This window comes from Neophocaena asiaeorientalis, unplaced genomic scaffold (assembly GCF_003031525.2).
Source record: "Neophocaena asiaeorientalis asiaeorientalis breed wild unplaced genomic scaffold, Neophocaena_asiaeorientalis_V1.1 scaffold8, whole genome shotgun sequence".
Classification (NCBI taxonomy): domain Eukaryota; kingdom Metazoa; phylum Chordata; class Mammalia; order Artiodactyla; family Phocoenidae; genus Neophocaena; species Neophocaena asiaeorientalis.
The window spans coordinates 194,346-213,501 of NW_020175395.1; the positions used below are offsets into that span (position 1 = coordinate 194,346).

At 51.0% G+C, this 19,156-nt stretch overlaps 1 protein-coding gene across 2 annotated transcripts in view; it reads left to right on the forward strand.

Annotated features, from left to right (window-relative positions):
- DUSP22 (dual specificity phosphatase 22) overlaps positions 1-13,793 on the forward strand; it is a 71,610-nt gene extending 57,817 nt beyond the window's left edge. The window contains exon 8 of one of the 2 annotated variants that reach the window (XM_024766403.1): positions 13,182-13,793. In XM_024766403.1, the coding sequence (XP_024622171.1) occupies positions 13,182-13,210 (29 nt within the window). In that variant the 3' untranslated portion in view covers positions 13,211-13,793. Of the gene's footprint in view, positions 1-973; positions 1,277-13,181 lie in introns of those variants that run through there. The other variant, XM_024766404.1, reaches the window with a different exon arrangement.
- The last annotated feature ends 5,363 nt before the right edge of the window (positions 13,794-19,156 follow it).

Here is a 19,156-nt window from a genome sequence, read left to right on the forward strand (position 1 = left end):
AGCCCTGCCCTGCTCGCTCCCCAGACCCCAGGCTCCGGTCTGTGCTTCCCTCCTGGCCCCTCACGACTGCGCTGTGGGAGCCCCTCATCTTCACTTTCTGGCTCGCGAGAGGGCGGGCTGAGCCATCCGACGGAGGACAGGAGCCCCTCTGCTCACCGGGTCCTGCCTACCCACCCACCCAGTTTTGAGAAACGCGCTCAGGACCTCGTTTGCCCTCATACAGTTAGCACCTTGGAAACTAGGAATCTGAGCCCACTGTGGACCAGGCAGGACCCGGTTCAACCCACCTGGAGTTTCGTAACCTCCCCTGTGTGCTGACATCATTTGTTTCTGAGCCTTTCTTTAAAAAATAAATACATAAAAGTCAAATGTTCTGGGAAATGAATCTTAGCCTCTTAAACATTCTTTTTATCAAGGCCTCACCACTAGGACCCTACTCTTATTTTATTTTGCTTCTTAAGCTAAAAAAATAATTCCGCTGACATGTTTATTTCCTTTTTCTGTATTTAAGTCAATCAGTCAAAACTATTGGTGGCCCCGCTGTGCTCACAGCCCTGGGCCAGGTCCCCGCCCAGCCGAGCCCATGTGTCCCCCCCAGGGTGCAGGGTGCCTCTGGTGCAGAGGAGAGGCCTGTTCCAGGGTCTCCTCTGCGGCTCCCTTCTGCAGCCCCAACCAGAGCCCAGCCACACGTTTCTGGCTTCAGCTACCTTCCTGTGGCTTGGATTTTTAAACTCTTACATATCTCTTACAATACCGTGGACCTTATTCTTGTTACCTTTCACTCCGATCCATGCACTTGCTATCTGACAGCCTTGTTCTGTTTCCTGGATTTCTTCATTCACTGCCTTTCTCACAATTTACATTCATTTCTCAGAAGAGTTTTGATGCTGATTGTTTGCTGTGAAACTAGCTCTGGACAAAGTTCACGGTACCAGTTGAAACGGTTGCTTAAAGCCACTTTTCTTCTCTCTAGAGAAGCACAACTTCTGGTCCTAGAATCTCACACCTCTTTGGAAGAGACACGAGCTGACGTCGGGCGACCGGGTTGTTGCACCGTAAGCCAGCCTGCCGGCGGCAAGGCTCCTGTACAGCCCCTCGATCGGATCTGAAGCGCTTTACTGTGTTACGGTGTCCAGACGTATCTGTTCTAGTCTACCCCTCTTTTCTTCAGCTTTCTCTGGGAAAAGTCCAGACTCTCTAGATTTTCTGTTCAATAGCTTCTTCCTCAGATTATGAAAATTTGTTTTCCCTCACAAAATGAAAGAAGTCTACAGTGCCATTCAGAAAATTACTTTTATTTTGTAAATCCTATGACGCTTCATAAAGTGTTTCCATATAGAGAGCACCTTCACGTACATTAATTCATTTTCCCAGCAAAGCTGTGGAATCACCAGCACCCACGTACAGCTGCTCAGTAGCAGGGCAGGACCTAGAACTCAGGTCTGACCCATAGTCCATTGCTCTTTGCTCTATACCATGTTGGAACCAATGAGCAACGAGCTCTCCATGTGAGCAAATCAAAGATAACCTGCCAAAATGATTTAGAAACAAAGGTTGAGGCAACGTTATCATGTGACATAGTCGGGTCCCAGTGGATCGATTTCTGAATTAATAAAGTGGAATTGAATCGCAGAAGAGGCCACAGTTACCTGGTCCACGAGAGACCAGGTCATGTCTCCACATGATACATGTACACAGGGAAGTGTCTTTCCTCAAGGACTGTGGATCTGAAATCATCTTGAGGCTTGCAGACTTGAATTGGTCGTGTCTGAGATCCACTAAACAGGTCTAGACATGCCAGCGGATGGCATCTCGTTCAGAAGGGGCAGCAGGTAGAGATGGTGTCTGTCTAGGAGGGACCTGCTGGAAGAACCAAGACAAAGGTGCAGAAAATAAGCCAGAGGCAGGGCAGAAGCTGCCCGGGAGAAGCAATGGGGCAGGTGGCCCAAGAACTGAGCAGACAGGAAGGAGGGACATTGGGCCAGGTTGGGATGGACTGTCCAGGACCTGCCAGGCGGAGTGAGGGATGCTGCTGTCTACACTGCACGGGTCGGCACCAAGTCACACGGTCTCACAAACACAACTCTGGACCAATGACAGCTGTTCCGTCTAACACCAAATCATCAGACATATCTTAACATACTTTTAAGACCAAAGAATCAGTCTCCTCCTGTCGAGAATTGTTTTGCCCCCAAACAAAACAAAACAAAAACAGAACAAGACAAAACAAAAGCTCTCAAGTCCATGGAAAAGAATTAACTTTTTCAAAAGAAAACTTTGTGTAGGAAAGGAAGCAATGGGGCAGTTGAAAAGTAGTTGTAACAACCATTATAAAAGGCAATGAGTAAATATTTTAACAGACGATGGTTAAGTATAGTGGTGAATACATCTCTGACTTCCTTAGCTAGAATAAACCCAGTTGGGTTGTTGAATCAGTAACCCCGCCCCCCCCTTTGGTTTCTATAAGAAGTTTAAAACTCAAAGCTAAGAAAGCAGGGAACCATCATGCCCTCTGGAAGTAAAAGACAACTTCGTATTTTGGAAAATAGCCTAACCTGCGCCACTTAGGTAGTGAGGGCTTTTACCCCAGCCATATGCCTCTCACTCCGATCCTGGCACTTGACACCTGCCAAGATCTGGAAAGAAAACTTGCAAAATTACTTCTGAAGCTTATATTTATGTATTTTTCAAAAAGAGGTAGGCAGAAAACCATGACTTTGGATCTTCTCTAGCGGTGTCACCTTTTTCTTACTCCCATGTTTTGGGAGATGCTTATTTTTAACACGCGTTTGTTGCCTGGACCCTGTTCAGCAAAACGTCGCTGTAAAATTGTATGCATTTCACGGAATACGCGTGAGACCAACAATGTTCCAGGAGCCCAGTGGGATTTAATTGGGTAGATCATCATCCTTCCTGCCCTCAGCCCACTTCGGAGGTTGGGCCTAATCAGAATTATTTATCGTTCAGTTATTTTTCCTGAAATGTTGGCAGGCGTCACCCACCTTCCTAGCTGCCGTATCCGTCAGGGCCAGTGTGAGTTCTCCTGTCCTCAGTTTACCGGGTCTTAAAATACAGAATTTCTCAGAATTTCAGTGTTTTGTCTCGGATCAGATGTAGAGTCATTAAAAGAGAAGAGTATCTTTTTGTGTGCGTGGCCTTTGGGGAAAATATAAATTGTTGAAATTATCTCTTCCAAGGTCGCACAGCTTCCAGCTAAAGGAGATAGGGGTGAATTTACTATCAACACCTTCCTTTACCCAGAACTTCGCCACGATGAGGTCTCGGGATAACTTACCCAACAGCCTCAATTTCTAAGCCATTTCTCGATTTTCTTGGGTACATCAGAGCTGAAGATCCTAAAAATTTCAATTCACACACTTAGGGCTGTATGTGTATTGGGTCAAGTAGGTATTTATAACTTGACCAGGGAAAGCTCTCCTGCCTGAGACAGGTTACCAACCCCTGGAAACGACTAGCCCTCCAGGTAAGAGAGGATATTTCCGTTCCCTAAGAAGGCATGTGCTCTCCCATTTACAATAAAAGAGACCCCAGAATTTCTTTGAATAGCAACAACAGCTGTTATTTAAGGCACACCAAAGGAGATAGACTTGGGTTTTTTTTTTACTGTGACAGAGGTTTGAGTCGGCCATAGGGGATTCTGGGGGCTTTCAAACCTTTTTCCCCTTTGCATTTTATGTCACGCTAGGCATGCTTCACCATGAACTATTTCACATGCTAACAGAAGACGGAGATGGTCTTATAGGGCAGACCCCTGCTGATTGCTCGTCTTCTTCCTGGCCGGGTTGGACATGGGTGACCATGCATACACAATGTTTTCCATAGAAAGACACACACCAGCACTGACTACACAGCCCGTTGGATGGCATCAGGTGCTAACAGACGATGCAGCTGTTTGGCAAAAACACCTCAGGCTTGTTCTAACGGTCGCTCGGGCCAGGAGAAGGCGGGGCTCTGACCTCTGTTTGGGGAGACTGCTGTCCGGAGTCAAAGCAAGTCGCTGGGATCAGGGTGGCCCCTGTTTTGATTCTTCCTTGGGCGATACGTTTACCCTCCTATTGTTTTTTTCATGTTTTTTTAAAAACAGCTTTATTGAGGTCAAATTTACATGCTATACATAAATAGTACACATCTACAGTGTGCTCTTCAGTGGGGTTAAGAACACCGACCCAGTTGTGCAGCTGTCACCATGACCAGATGCAGAGCAGTGTCATCACCCCTCCTTCCCACACTGACACCCGCCCACAGATGCACTTCCTTTCTCTGTAGAGCTGCCTCGCAGGCTAGTTCATATGAATGGGACCATACAGCGTGTGGTCTTTGGGTCTGGCGTCCTTCCTGGTATAAAGTTTTTGAGAGTCCTCCACGGTGTACCTTGTGTTGGTGCTTCTTTCCTTTTTATTGAACAGCCTGGATTTTTGTTAATTGGAGTTGAGGGTCTCCATGGGGCCTGCCTGTGTGATGTCCGGAGGCACCGTGACTGTCACACGTGGGTGGGGGCTGCTCCTGGCATCTGGTGGACGAAGGCCAGTGATGCTGCTAAACACCCGCACGCGAATACTGACCTTTCCCAAAACGTCAGTGGTGCTGAGACTGAGAATCCCTGGTGGGCTTCACAAAATTCCCTCTTATCCTCAGGGTACACGTCTAAAGCCAAGTGTTGCCTGACGGGAGCCTTCCCTTTGATTGCACTGCATATCATTGAATTGGGATTCCGTTTGTCTAATTTATATGTATGTTTAAAATATAAACTCATTTGTGAAATGTAATTTTTTTTACCATTTGGGAAAATTTTGGAATCTCCTAAAATATTATTCATTGGGTTGCACTGTCCACCAGAGAGAAAGGTGAGGAAAGAGAGTGTACAATTCTTGTTTCCTGGCTGAGATCTCAGCGTTGCTTGGTTTTGGAAACTTAGCGACAGAAAAGTAGCAAATGGTGTGGCTTGTACAGCTTTAAGTTCCAGGAACTGCAGGAATCGTTGGGAGGCTTATAATAGAGGAATTTAATAAAGGACATTAAGTTTGTTTAGCAACAAATTGCGCTATAACTTTTGCGGCTTAGGGTCCAACGTTACGTACTCTGGTTGTATTTTTCCACTTCAGCTCCAGAATTTTGACTCTACTATGTTATTCTTAACATTAATGAATAAAGTTTACAGGGGGCAGGGATTAAAAGAAACAGATCCAAAAATCAAAAACTAAAGAAGTTCTTATCACCCAGCATAAAACCCCTCTTGGGGAAAAAGAAGAAATCAGTCAGAATGTAAATACTTTGTTTTATCTGAGACCAGGGACCTCGGACCGCTCGATTTTTCCTCTGGGGTTGTTGAGGTGCCAGGAGGCGGGATTCTGTCTTGGTTGTTTTGAGTTTTGTGTGATGATGAATAAGAAACACGGTTCTCTGGAGCTTAGTAATGTAAGAGGAGACCCAAGTGCTGTGAGTCGGTAAACCATCCTGGGCAGGGTTACCTTTGGGAATTTAACAAGTAAACAGTGCATTTCAACTGCCCTGGGTAACTTCTCACTCCGACCACTCTGGGGTCCCAGTGGGCAGCTCTGCCTCAGCCCCGGGGGAGGGGGTGCCGGGCAGGAGTGCTGGTTGGCAGGGGCCGGCAGAGCTGGGTCTCCTGCAGGCTCCCCTGCATCTGACCTCCTGTACCACCTCTGTGTCTCATCAGCACCGCGGCAGTAAAATGAGGGCAAAATGCAAATGTACATGCACACATGTGTACACATATAACATACATGTATCCAGATGGGCATATGCAGTATATGCCTGTACAGTCCTACGTGCACACACAGCACACAACACATATACACATACACACAACATGTGTGCACGGCACATATGCACACGCACATTCCTCAGAATGACCGTAAGCACTTTGTACACATTTGTTCATCGCTGCCAGATAGTCGTTTTGTGTCTGTGTTACAGTTGAGGATGCTTAGGCTCAGAGAGGTTGAGCAATTTGATCAGGGCCACACAGCTGATAAGCAGTAGAGTTTAGAAATTAGAACAGAGTTTTCTGTAAATCCAAATTCCAAAGAAAGAAGCAGTACAAAAGGAGATCTGGCCTTTAAAAAGCTGTAACCCAGGGACTTCCCTGGCGATCCAGTGGTTACGAGTCCACCTTCCAATGCAGGGGATGTGGGTTCAATCCCAGGTCAGGGAACTAAGATCCCACATGCATGGGGCAACTAAGCCCACAGGCTCTGGAGCCTGCCCAACACAACCAGAGAGAAGCCCGCACGCTGCAATGAAATACCCTGTGTGCCACAACTAAGACCCGAGGCAGCCAAATAAATAAATGAATATTAAAAAAAAAAAAAAGCTGTAACCCCAACATAAAAATACCAGTGGTTGTGGCAGTGGAAGGAGATGAGTAGACAGTGCAAATACTGTGTATGATGTTATAATGTGGATACATATTATACACTTGTCCAAACCTGCAGAACGCACAGCACCGCGAGTGGACCCTGACATGAACTACGGGTGGTGCTGGTGTCGTAACTGGGTGACTGGGTGTCCATATAGGTTCATCGATCGTAACACCTGCATCATCTGGTGGGGATGCTGATAGCAGGGGAGGCTCTGTGTGTGTGTGTCTGTGTCTGTGTGTGTCTGTGTCTGTGTGTGTATGTGTCTGTGTGTCTGTGTCTCTGTGTGTATCTGTGTCTGTGTGTGTCTGTGTGTGTGTGTGTGTCTGTGTGTGTCTGTATGTCTGTGTGTGTGTGTGTCTGTGTCTGTGTGTGTCTGTGTCTCTGTGTGTATGTGTCTGTGTGTCTGTGTCTCTGTGTGTGTGTCTGTGTGTGTCTCTGTGTGTGTCTGTGTCTGTGTGTGTGTCTGTGTGTGTCTGTATGTCTGTGTGTGTGTGTGTGTGTGTGTCTCTGTGGGGGGGAGGGGCAGGGTACATGGGAGATCTCTGTACCTTTCAATTTTGTTGTGAACCTAAAGCTGCTCTAAATAAAGAAAGTCCGTAAAAAACAAAAGCTATAACTCCACACTTGCGCTCCAGCTCAGTTGTTCCAACACCCTTTACAGAAGATTCAACTTGGTTGATCAAATGCCTGAATCTAAAACTCTGGAATATGATCAACCTTGGTCTGTCCGTGTCTCTCTTAAAATAAATGTAGCTTTTCTTCTGAAGATAAAAATGACATATGCTAATTACTGAAGTGGTATACATGTATATGAAATATTTTTTAAAAGTAAAAATTATCTCCACCTCTTCACCTAGAGATAAGCAGTGTGGACACATCCGCATAGCTCTCCTGCAGTCTCTCTAGGCAGATTAGAGAGATAGATGACAGAGAAAGCGGGTAGAGTTTTACATAAGTGATACTAGAGTATAGACAGGTAATTAAAAGAAGGAGATCTAGGTGAAGGTCTCCTTCCCACTCTCGCTGAAAAACAAACTATTGTAGACATAAGCGTTTTGATGTTCGCTGGCGGAGGGGAAGTGTTCTGAGAAGTATTCTATAAGTATTAAAGGTTCTATAAGTATTGGTACTTAATAGTTTGTCATGTTTACTTTTCTATAAAACGCTACAAATATAATTTCTAGAACCTTTATAAAAACAAGCAAAAAATAGCATATACTATTCACAGATGTACATATAAAGGCTAGAAATAGGTGGGGAGATAATGGGCCCAAATTGCTGTCGTGGTGCCTCTGGGGAGAGCCTGGGGCAGGACCGGGGCGGAAACTGCAAAGCCAGGAACATCCATACAGAGCGGGTGACCTCCCCTGCCCCTCCAGGACAGAGAGATTCACTTGAAATCACAAGGTCTTCCGGAAGGTCCGCCTGGCCTTCGGTACAGGCCTTCAGCTCCCTGGGAGAGGCTGTGAGGCAACGGGCTGTGGAGGGCATGACGTGGCAGAGACCGGTGGCATGAACACGCCTCTCCCAAGAGCCTCCTGGGCGCTTCCCTCCCAGGCTGCTTTGCTGTCCCTTGGGGTGCCACGCACCCTAAGGCATCCTTGCTTCTGCACAGCTGACCACTCAGGCTGGCCTGCTCCCTCTCGTGGGGGCCTGTCTCGAGGGGGAAGACGCCGAGCTCCCTCTCCCCCAGGACTCGGCCCCTCCCCCCTGAGCCCTCCTGCTTCCCCCAGGCGCGTCCCTTGCTGCGCCCACAGAACCTCGTCCTTTATCACTTATCACACTGTACGCGTGTGCGTATGTGTGTGTGGAGAGGGAGCTCCGTTAAGCCAGGGCAGTGTCCTAGCTCAGCACCAGCTTCTTACGTGCTGTCTGGTATAGGTTATTAAACGAGTCATTCATTCAGTGAGTGTGGCGTTTGGGTGATTCTAAGCCAGTGTACGCAAGACTTTTACATGATCACTGGGATAGATCAGTAGCTGATACTTTAGGGTAAAGCGGATGTCTGGTGTGAGGTTTGATGTTAATGACAGAAGGCGGAAATCCACCGTATTAGTTTGACTGGACTGAGGTACAAACTACCACAGGCAGCTTCAACAAGCGTGTATTTCTCACAGTTCCAGAGGCTGTGACACCAGGATCAAGGTGTCGGCAGATCTGGTGTCTGGTGAGGCCCCCTTCCCGGTTCACAGACGGCTGTGTTCCTGCTGTGTCCTCCCGTGGCAGAAGGGGCGAGGGAGCCCTCTGGGGTCCCTTCTGAAGGGACACTGATCCCATTCATGAGGCTCCATCCTCAGGACCTGATTACCTCCTACCTCCTCACACCATCACCTTGAGGTTAGGGTTTCACACGTGAATTTCGTGGGGACACATTCAGTCTATAGCACCTACATTTCATATAGCCATTCTGAGAATCGCAAATGTTGGGGACTGATTTCCTGTTAGATTAGTACTGCATGTCTTTAACCTGGAAACAGCTGACAGAGAGCTTGTTCTCAGAGTGAAGGAGGCTCTGGGTTGCTGTTTGCTTGTTCTTTATTACCGCCATCTTTCATTCACAGTTTCTTGCTAATAGTTCTTTTGGGGGCTGTCTGCTCAACACCAGAAGATGCTACCTGCAAATCCACCTAAGGGGCCCCGCAGTGCCCGGTGGCGGTCACCACTAGGGCCCTCCCCGTGGAGGGGCCACTGTCACTCTCTAGGCTAAGCGTGAGGTCGGCTCTTTTTTTTTTTTTTTTTTTTTCTTAAAGCCCTCGGCTCATTTTTTAAACTTTATATTAAAACAAATAGAAACAGAAGCTCTGATATATCCTTTTGGAGATGCTTTTGTGCTCTGCTGACTAAGGAGGCACTCACTTGGACCTGCGGTACCCCAGCCCCTAGGATAGAGCGGGGCACGTGGCAGGTACACGACACAGGCTAGTTGAAGGAGAGAAGGAATTAGGACCAAAGTCACCTTCACGAATCAAAGACTGACGTGGTGGCAGGTGATAAACGGTCAGGTGGAGCTAAGCCTCAGTGCCTGTCTTCTCGGGACTGGAGCTCGCTCTGGCCTGGGGGCCCTCAGAAGGCTCGCCAGACTTCCCCGCATGCGCCCCATGGAGTCTGAGCGGGCAAACGATGCCTCGGGAAGTGCAAGGAGTAATGGCGGGGCCTGGGATGCGAACTCGGGGGTGTCCGTCTTTAGGCTCTGCCTTTTGTGCTGTCACCTCCCAAAATGAGTCGGGAGCCAGGCTGACACTGAACAGCTTGTGCGTCTCTGTGAGTTGACCCAGCTCCCGACGCTGCGAACCCGGGAGTCCGCCGGGCCCCGGGGCATCACGGGCAAACCAAGAGAGGGGTTTGGTCTCACTCGCGTCACTCAGACCTTCACTCAGACCTTACTTTCGAAAAGTTCGATGTCAGAGTGTCTCACAATAAAGGTACATGTTAAAGTGCTTCATTGTAGATGAATTCAACAGCCATGCTCAGCGGCAGCGCCTCCCCCTTGCTCCTGGGGCAGCCCCCGGGGCTCTGGACCGCCGCCCCCGCCGTGCCACCCCCACCCCCGGGGCTCTGGAACCCCGGTGCCCCCGCTCTCCTGTGGGCTCCTGCGCCCGGCACGTGTGAGCAAAGGAGCTTTTCGGATCCGCGTGCGTGTGCGCGTTATAGAGGCCGAGCTCCCTGAGGTCCTGTGACACACGTGTCCCTCTTTCCTGGCTGCTGGAACGGCACTCAGTTCTGTGGAGGTGACTTACACTCTCCTGGATTCTGTTTCCTTAGGAGCTACTTTTAGAAAAATGAGGACAGACGCTTGGTTCCTAGTTTCCGGCGCCCCAGGCTGGCGGAAGCTGGAGCTGTTTCCAAGCCCGACGCCTGCGGCCCACTTGCCAGCGGCCGCTCCTGAGCGATGCGAGTCCGGGGTCGGCGGGGTGGCACCTCTGCTCGACGCCCGGACCGCCCGCGGCTCGGGCTGAGCGGACGAGAAGGCCTGGCTCCGGGCCGAGGCTCCCCCGGAAGGTGGTGTTTGGCTGCAACTGTGACTGTGAACCGGAGACTCAGAAACCGGGGCGAGGTTCCAGCGAGGCCGCCCTGCAGTCTGTTCCGAACAAGGCGACCTTGCCGTGGGGTCCGGTTGTGAGCCTGAGACGTGTGGGGCTAGAAAACTGGGACGGGTTTGAAAAACAGAGGGAGGTGCCACGAGGGCGCAGACAGCCCCCGGAAGGAGCCCCCTACGGTCAAAACCGGCCTGATGTGAGCAGCCAAGTGGACAGTGGCGCCTAAAACATCAATTACAAGAGTTGGATCCTAATCCACAGAACAAAGTAAGTATTCATGAGTCCACGGTGATGTAAATAAACAAATAAATAGATAAACGAGCGGCAGAGACCGGCAGCCCTTCCTTACAGAACTCAAGTTAACAAATGTGGAAGAAAGGAGGAAAGCACCAAATCACCAATAGGCAAACATTACGGTAAAAGTCGCTGCAGGAAGGATCCACTGACGGATACAAAAATCTCTGGGCTAAGCTCTGACAAAAAACAAGGATTGATGATCAACTAGAAAGAGAAAAATAATCACTTTACAGTCTTTCCCATGGAGAACGTCTGCAGGCGTCGTAAGCAGGTGCGGAAAGTAACATCTCCAGGAAGAAGATGCAGCCCTGGTGTGATGCTCCGAGGAGGACCAAGTACCATCTCCATGGGATTGCTGCCAAAATGCATCAACTCAACCAGTCAATACTGAGAGGACATCAGACAGGTCCTCACTCTTAGGCTTTCTGCAAAGCTCACTGACTAGAACCGTCAAGGGTCAAGGGTGTGAAAGACAAGAAAAGAAAAGATTGAGAAACCGTAAAAAAAATCCAGTGATCTGTCTGCTCTCCTAAAAAAACAAAGAGATGGGAAAAAAAAAAAAAAAAAGAGAGAGAGATGAGGGTTGAGATGGAGAGCTGCCCGTAAGCCCTAGCCGGAGCTGGGCGTCGCCTGGAAGGCTTGAGGGTCCAGTGAAATGTGGCCCTGAGGTCTCTGCAGGGATGAAATGAAGTATGAGAGAAAAGCACCTGAATGTGGCCAACGTAGATGGACAGGTAGGATAATGCAAACTCAAATTTCTTATTTTAAAAAAATTAGCTTCATTTGAAAAATTACCTGAATTCTTGACTTCATGTTGGCTGCCAGAGAGCTTACTTCGTACAGAGCGCTAGTCTAAGTTCTGCGAAAAATAAAAGAATTAGAAAATGTGATACTTACCTTTAGAACTGGGGGGGGCGGGAATAAGATATTACAAGAGAAATACACAAATCAAAGATTAAAATATGCCTCCAAGCACTAACCACACACTTCCCTCAACTTCAGTGTTAGCTACCAGTCTGATCTTTGCCTCTAAATTGCAATCGTTTGAGGACAGTTGTCAGTCTATCCATGGCTCCTCTCACAGCCTAGGGAGTGCCTTGCGTGCTGTAAAAGGCACTCAGAAATGTTTGCTGTGTGAATAAAATGTCTTACAAGTTTAAAAATGCTTATAACGAATGGATAAAGAAATGTCGTGTATACAGACATGGGATATTGTTTGGTCTTAAAACAAGGACATCTCCTGCCATTTGCGACAACACGGACAGAACTCGCTGGAGGACATTGTACTCAGTGAGGTAGGCAGACGCAGGGCAGATCCTTTGTGGCCTCACTTGTAACGTGGAATCTCAAATAGTCACACAGAAGAGGGGACAAGAGTGGCTGCCAGGGGCTGGAGGAGGAGGGGAGAGGTAAGTGATGGTCAAACGGCACAGTTGCACTTGTGCAGGACAGACAAGTTCTGGAAGTCTGTGTACAGCCTGGTGCCTGCCGCTGAGAGCACTGACCTCATGTTAAGTGTTCCTACCCCAGAATAACAGCAACAATAGTCGCAGTAGCAGTAGTAATAAAAGGGGACATGGGAGGAACCGCTGGGAGGTGATGGGTATGTTTCTGGCCTTGATGGTGGCGATGGTTTCACAGATTCTACTTACCCCCAAGCTCAAGTTACATACATTAAGTATGTACAGCTTTTTCCATGTCAAACATACCTCAATAAAGCAGGTTAGAATTTAAATACATAATTAATTAATTTTAAAAGCCATGCCCATAGGTATTACACATACTCTGATGTAGAACTTCTGCTAAGCAAAGGGACAGCCCATTAAAGGTGAGTGGGACAGATGGGACCAGCCCAGGAAGAGGAAGTCAACGCTGTGGTTGAATGCTTGAATTCAGGCTGCGAGGAGAATATTCTGGGATGGAGAGAGACCTACCTTTTTCTGCTGAAGGCACAGCACTGAATCACGAGGAGCTGGTAGAGGTGAGAGGCAGCAGTGGGGTTTGGTTTTCTGGTTGAAGAGAGCAGAATAGGCCACTGGGCCCAAGGTGATGAGGGTAACTGGTGTCAGGAAGATAAACATCTCTGAAGTACTTGGTCCGATAATCAGGGTTGGTTCCAGAGCACTGTGAGGCCTGGAGATGCTGAAAAGCAGGAAATGAATTCAGTTCGACACCGACAGAATATGAGAGAGATGATTACAGAGCAGGAGGCCCCTGAAGACCAGACCCGAGCGCATTGAGAAGGGGCTGGTGGGCCTCTGCAGAGGAGCTGAGAGCTCAGAAAAGGGATGAGGCCATTGGATTTTTGCCACAAGTATGTCATTGGTGGTTTGTTAATAAAAGTAGTTCCTCCAAGGTAAAGACCAGAGAACCAGAGGTATTCAACTGAAAATTTATTGAGGGCAGGAAGCATACTCTAATATATCTTTGTATTTTCCCAAAGCACCTCTCTTGCCCAGAGACCATCTTTGAACTTTGACAGTGGAGTTCTGCGTTTCCCTGCCAAGAGCTTCAAACCAAGCCAGACTTCAAGCAATCTAGAAAAAGACACCAGCGTGAAAACAGGAGTAACTTGAACCAAAAAAGTTCGAGGAAGGAATTGTACAGCAAGAAAGAAGAGAATGCGAGCCTGGCACAGACTGAGGGCTGCAGAAACGTGCAGGTCAAGAGGTGGTATCATAGCGTTTGACATAAACCAACGTGGGCGATCAGTCTTAGTGTGTGTGGATTGTCTGTCCTTAGAACATGTTTTTATGGTTTGGGTTATACCATATTTTATCCCTAAAAAACTGTAAACTTCAGAAAGAACATGGAGGATAGGGCAATTCATATGGGCAACGCGAGAGCTCCCGCCATGGGGTCCCTGACGCTGGCGTGTTTTCTGTTAAGGCCACACTGTGCGCGTGATTTGCACCCCACTCTCCTTCAACTTCATATCATAAGCATTTTCCAAAAATTAACAAAAATTTTCAGAACTGTAATTTCCCAACTGTGTGGATGTACTAACGTGTATTTAACTGTTCCCAATAATTAGATATTTAACTTAATTCCGAGTGTTACAGTAACAAATGCTGAGGTGAGCGTTTTGAACAAGGATGTCCAGCCACACTCGTCTCACGTGGTCTCGTTTAAATGGGTGTGAACTTGCTGTCCCTTTGCAATGATCGCTCACTCATGCACTCGTTCACGGAGCATCTAATGTGTGCGGACACAGCCCTGCCCTCACGGGGCCACGCTCTGGAGAGCGGCGGTGACAGGCGTGGACGGTGAAAAGCAGCAGAGGCCGCCCTGTGTGGGACCTGAAGGACTGTCCGATCCAGGGCTGCTCCTGAGCTGCAGTTTTCAGTGTTGGTCACTTTGGGCTCAGCTCAGAGGAGGCGGGTGGCCGAGGGGCCTCTGTGCCCAGCTTGTCTGGCCTCAGGGGTTCATCCCTAAGTGTAATCAGAACACCTGCCCCCTCCCGCACCAGCTCTCCGTGGGCTACAAGGAGGCAAAGAAGGGAGCCCCGCATGGCAGCCGCAGACCAGACGCAAGGTTGGGCCTCTGCAATTGCCCCGAACCCTGACCCAAAGGGAAGCCTGGTGGAGACCTCTGACCTCCCTGCAGTCGTGGGAACGGTCATGGCCGTGGGAACCAGCCCCTGAGTGCACACGGCCCTGCTGCCCACTTCCAGGCGGGCTGAGCAGCTTCCTGGCTGAGTGTGCTTGGGGGAACCCTCCACAGAGTTGCTGTGCCCACAGGGCGCCCCCCGCCGTGTTCGCCCCTCTTCTCTCCGATCCTTTTTCCTCCTCCCCTCGCCGCGTCTGCGCTGAGCGGCCAGTGCGGCGTCTCCTTCCAGGGCCGGGGAGTCTTCAAGGAAGTCATCTTGGGCGGCTCCCACCAGGGACACCCCAAAGCTGTGCCAGTGAAACCTCCTGGGAGGGAAGTGTGGCACCAAGGTCAGGGGAAGGTGAGTGCCTCCTGACCTCCCCCTGCCCCCAGCCTGAGCGTCCTGGGCGGACAAACAGAGAAGCTCACCGGCCACCAACCGCAGGATCCTCCTTTACCGCCAGGGCCCTATCCGCCCACCGCCAGCCTGTGCCCTGCGGGCCACCCTCCGCAGCGGATTCCACTCCTCTTTACAGGCCCACCCGCCCAAACGTCCCTCTGACGGCCCGCGTCCGGTTCCCGGGTCAGACTCGCCACCCTCCGTCCTACACGTGGTCACCCTCTGTGCTGGTCCTCGGCGCACCCAGGCCCACCTGGCACCCACGCCGCCCTCGCTGGGACCTCCTGGGCCCCCAGGCCCACCAGCGCCGCACCTCCTGGCCCACCTCACCCCGCCGCAAAGCGGTCTTCCTGAAGCTGGAGCTGGGCTGTGTCACTTTCTGCTCTAAAACGGTCAGTGTGCCCCCCATGGCCCCCCTTTCTCCCAGCTGTGTTCAGAGTGAGTGGTGCTGGGACCCTGGAGCCAAACTCCCACCCTCTGATGGAAAGGCAGGCTCCTGGGCCCAGCGGCTGAGTCTGAACCCCTGCACTCACCGTGACGCTGAAGGGCCAGTGTCCCGTCCATGCAGTGCAGGTCCCTCTGCTGTTCGTGAGGCTCCCGTGGTCCTCCTGGGGAGCACTGAGCCCCCTCCCTGGCCTTTTACCCTGAGTCCTCCTCCCTCCGGAGCACCTTCCCCCTGGGCATCCCAGCCTCTAACGTCCTTCCCCTCTTCTGTGACATTGAAGCCTTCAAGGTTCAGGTCAAACACCATCTTCACGACGCTCTGAGTTCCCTCGTGGCCGCCCCCTTTCTGTCTGTCTGATCAGATTTTCTTCTGGGGGGGAGGGAGGGACATGTGCACAGCGGGAGGGGGCAGGGGAGGGCACAGCTGGGGGGACTCCAGGCAGGCCATCCTCCTGGCCTCCTAGGTGCCTGGTGCCAGGCCTCCCAGAATCTCAGAAGAAAACCTTTGCTGAGATTCAGGGTGTAATTCCAGCCCGAAACGGGTGCGAGGGAAATCAGGGTCCTTGCTTCCAATTTCGGGACTCTGCTTTCCAAAGCCCCACCTTCCTGGAACAGGGGGGCCTGCAGCAGAATCTTACTGAGGGAGCGTCTGCGCCAGGCTGGAGAGGGGTCTCGGGGTGTCACAGGAGCGTTCATTACCACGTGGGGAGGCCAGCCCCTGACCCCACCTGGGACCCGCGGGGCGGGCACGGGGGCCAGATCACGGGCAGGGCACCTGCTCATACTGAGACCTGGCCGCAAAGTGGGGGTCGCAGCCTGAGGCAAAGCTGGGGCCCTGAGGTTCTGCTGCTGCAGGTTGAGACGCCTGGACGACAGGACGGAAAGCTGGGGACGCACTGAAGGACAGACGCCAGCAAGCTCATGGAGTCTCCTCACAAAGCACTGAAGCGTCCACATTACTGAGACCTGCGCATGATTTTCAGTGTTTCAGGAATAAGCTTTTTCCCTGAACATTATTCAGTAAGCTAATGCAAAGAAACAGCACCCACTAAATATATGCTCGCCACCTGGGTGCTTTAACTCGAAAATCAAAATAAACAGGAACTTTGCTGATGGAACCTGAATTTGATTTTCAAAAGGAAGAAATTTCGAAGGAATTGGGAAGTTTCAATGAACTTTTAAAAAGGAATATTGATTTTTAATTTATAAAGATGGAGGCAGCGATGAATGGATTAGGACTTTTGTTATAGATGCTCCAAAAAGAAGTCAAGAAATAGCAAAAATTCACCCCCCAAAAAGATGGCATGTTAATTTATAAAATAAAAAGTTTATATAAGTCACAAATTGCCAAAATGCAAAATTTTAAGGCTCCCAAAAGTTCTATGTAGGTCACCCAGGATGAGCACCCCCGAGTACTTGTAAGAATCCATTTACAACCTGTGACCATCAGGGATGCCGGCGACACTTAGTTCAAGATAAAAGCAAAGAGCATCTACCGAAGAAACGGAATCAGGGTATTCACGGTGCCGCTCCACTGAGGCCTTATCTCCCAAGTTGGCTCTTTCCTACATTTGACAGACGATACCAAATAAAAACAGAGAACTGAATTCAGTGCGCAGAAAGGAAGACTCAGTTCACGGGTTTATTCCAAATGCACTGCCTACTGGCTTTGAACGATGGTTCTGCAGAGTTGAAAGAAAAAGCACAACGTTTAGAAGAGAAAGGGAATTTCTGAAGGGAGTTTCAAAACAGAAATTTCAGTGTAAATGAGACGAAGGACACAGGCTCGTTCGGTAACCACTGAGAGCCTCCGGGGTGCTGGGGGCCCGGGAGGAGCTGCAGGGGTCAGACAGTTTCCAGCGCGCTGCGAGGCCACACATAAAGGGCCAGAGGGGCAGAAGGGGAGGACGGTCCCACAAGGTCAGCAGGGAGGACAGCTCGCCGCCTGCCAGAGACCTCAGCCATGTCCCGGCAGAGCCATCCCAGCTGCTCACGTCAGGGCTGTTACTGGTGCGGTCCGAGCCTCATGCAAATCAACCTACCACGACGTACGCCTTTCAACAAAGCCAAACATCTGTCACTGTCCAGAGTGTCCCCGTCACTCCCCAGGGGCCATGAGTACCTTGGCCACAGGGACCTTTCAGAACTCTGAAGATTGGAGGCAGATCGGCCAGTCGGGTCACCAGGACCTGACTCTGCGTGGGCCCCTCCAGCCACCCCTCCATACGCTCCTGTGGCCTGTGGGCAAGTGCAAGTGGGGCAGGAGCCCCGCTGATAGAGGAAGCACCTCGGCTCCATGTGAAGGAGGTGGCCGAGGGCAGGTGGCTTTGCTCCTCAGTTAGGGCCAGCTGAGCGAGGGAGGGGCAAGTGGAGGTGTGGAGGTGCTGGTCCTGGGGGGCCTGGCAGGAAGGCCGGGTGAAAGGTCCGAGGCCAGGGGGCTGCGGGCATCCGCAAGGTTGGTGGCCTCAGTGACCAGCTTGTTCTGCTGATATCTGTGCCTCTAATTACCCCTCGATCACAAGTGTTCACCTCTCACATGGAATGATAGCACTCGCCTCACTTCCCCACTGACCAGGGAAACTACCCTTGACCACGTCACAGAGCCTGTCTGACGTGTCAGGCCGTTGCTGGGCGTGGGGAGGGGGGAGCGCCAGGGCACGTCCCTGAGCTCAGAAAGGGCAGACCACGTCTGGGGGCCGGGCTGGGCTTTCTAACCAGATGGGGCAGGCCTCGCTTCGCCCTCAGTGTCCCAGGGAAAGTGTAAGGTGCCATGCACCCTCCTGGAGGAGACCCCACTTTCGCAGTGCCAGGCTCTGTTTCATTCAGAGCTCGGAAGCAGGAATTCCACATCACATTTCCCAGGGTGTCCGCTTCCACAGCTGCGGGTGGCTTGGCAGGATCGGTGGGGAACGTGTAGCTGAGCCCCTAACTCAGATCGCGTCTGACTTGGCCTGGTAGCCCTCTCGCACTTCTCCAACAGGGCCAATCATCTGCATTCATAAATGAAGGCCTTACAACATTGAAAAGAAAACACGTTCCGATTTTTTAAGCTAACCGCATGTGGAGAGTAGTTGAAAGAGAATTTTTTGAGCTGCTTAACATCCAGGTTAAAGTATAGTTAGCGACCCTTGCTAAAATCAGTTAATGTGTATAAAGCACTTAAACGGCTGTGTGTCAGAGGCTGTCTAACATGTAAAGCACAGAGCAAAGGAGGAACCAATGATTTCCAGCCGAAAATACCATCTGTGAATCTCCCCAAGCAGCGGAGGGACGATGCTCCTTCCTGGCCAGGCCCTCCCCTTCCCTATGGATCGTGGCCCTGCTCGTGCCAACCGCCTCTCAGTTCCCACACCAGGCCTCGATTCCCCTGCTGGAAGCCGGGATCAGTGTGGGCTTTTCTGCTCTCACATCACCGAGAGGTGCCATGCCCTCCACCAGACCGAGGGGAACTGGCCTGGTGCATCCCGTCGCCGGACTGCACAGATAAGGACGGAGGTCCAGAGGAGACGTGCGTGCACTGCGCCCCGCGGCAGAGTCCCGACCCGCCTGACTGCCCTGGACTCCCTGAGCTGGCAGGAGTGCCCCCTCCTACGAAGGCTACTGCTCCCCTTATTTGGAAACGATGCAGAGGCCCCTCTTCTGCCAGACAACACGTGCCCACTCAGGCTCGGCCCCATTGCTCCTCCTGGCTGGCCGCTGGGGTCAGACTGCCAGACAGCCTGGTGGGGGTGTGCGGGGGTGGACCAGCGGCACGCGGGGTGGTGCTCCTGGACCTGGGATGGTCCCCTGGCCGCTGCGGGGGACCTTCAGGGAAGACAGACAGGACTGAACACCCAGCACGGAGATGCCGGACACACGCAGGAAGGAGGAGAGAGCGACGGCCGCACCAAGGAGGGCAGGAAAGCCTCGGGCAGGGAGGGTGGTGGGAGAAGGGGCGGGACCTGCATACTCCAGAGTCTCTGCAGCCACGCACACGTGGCTCAGGG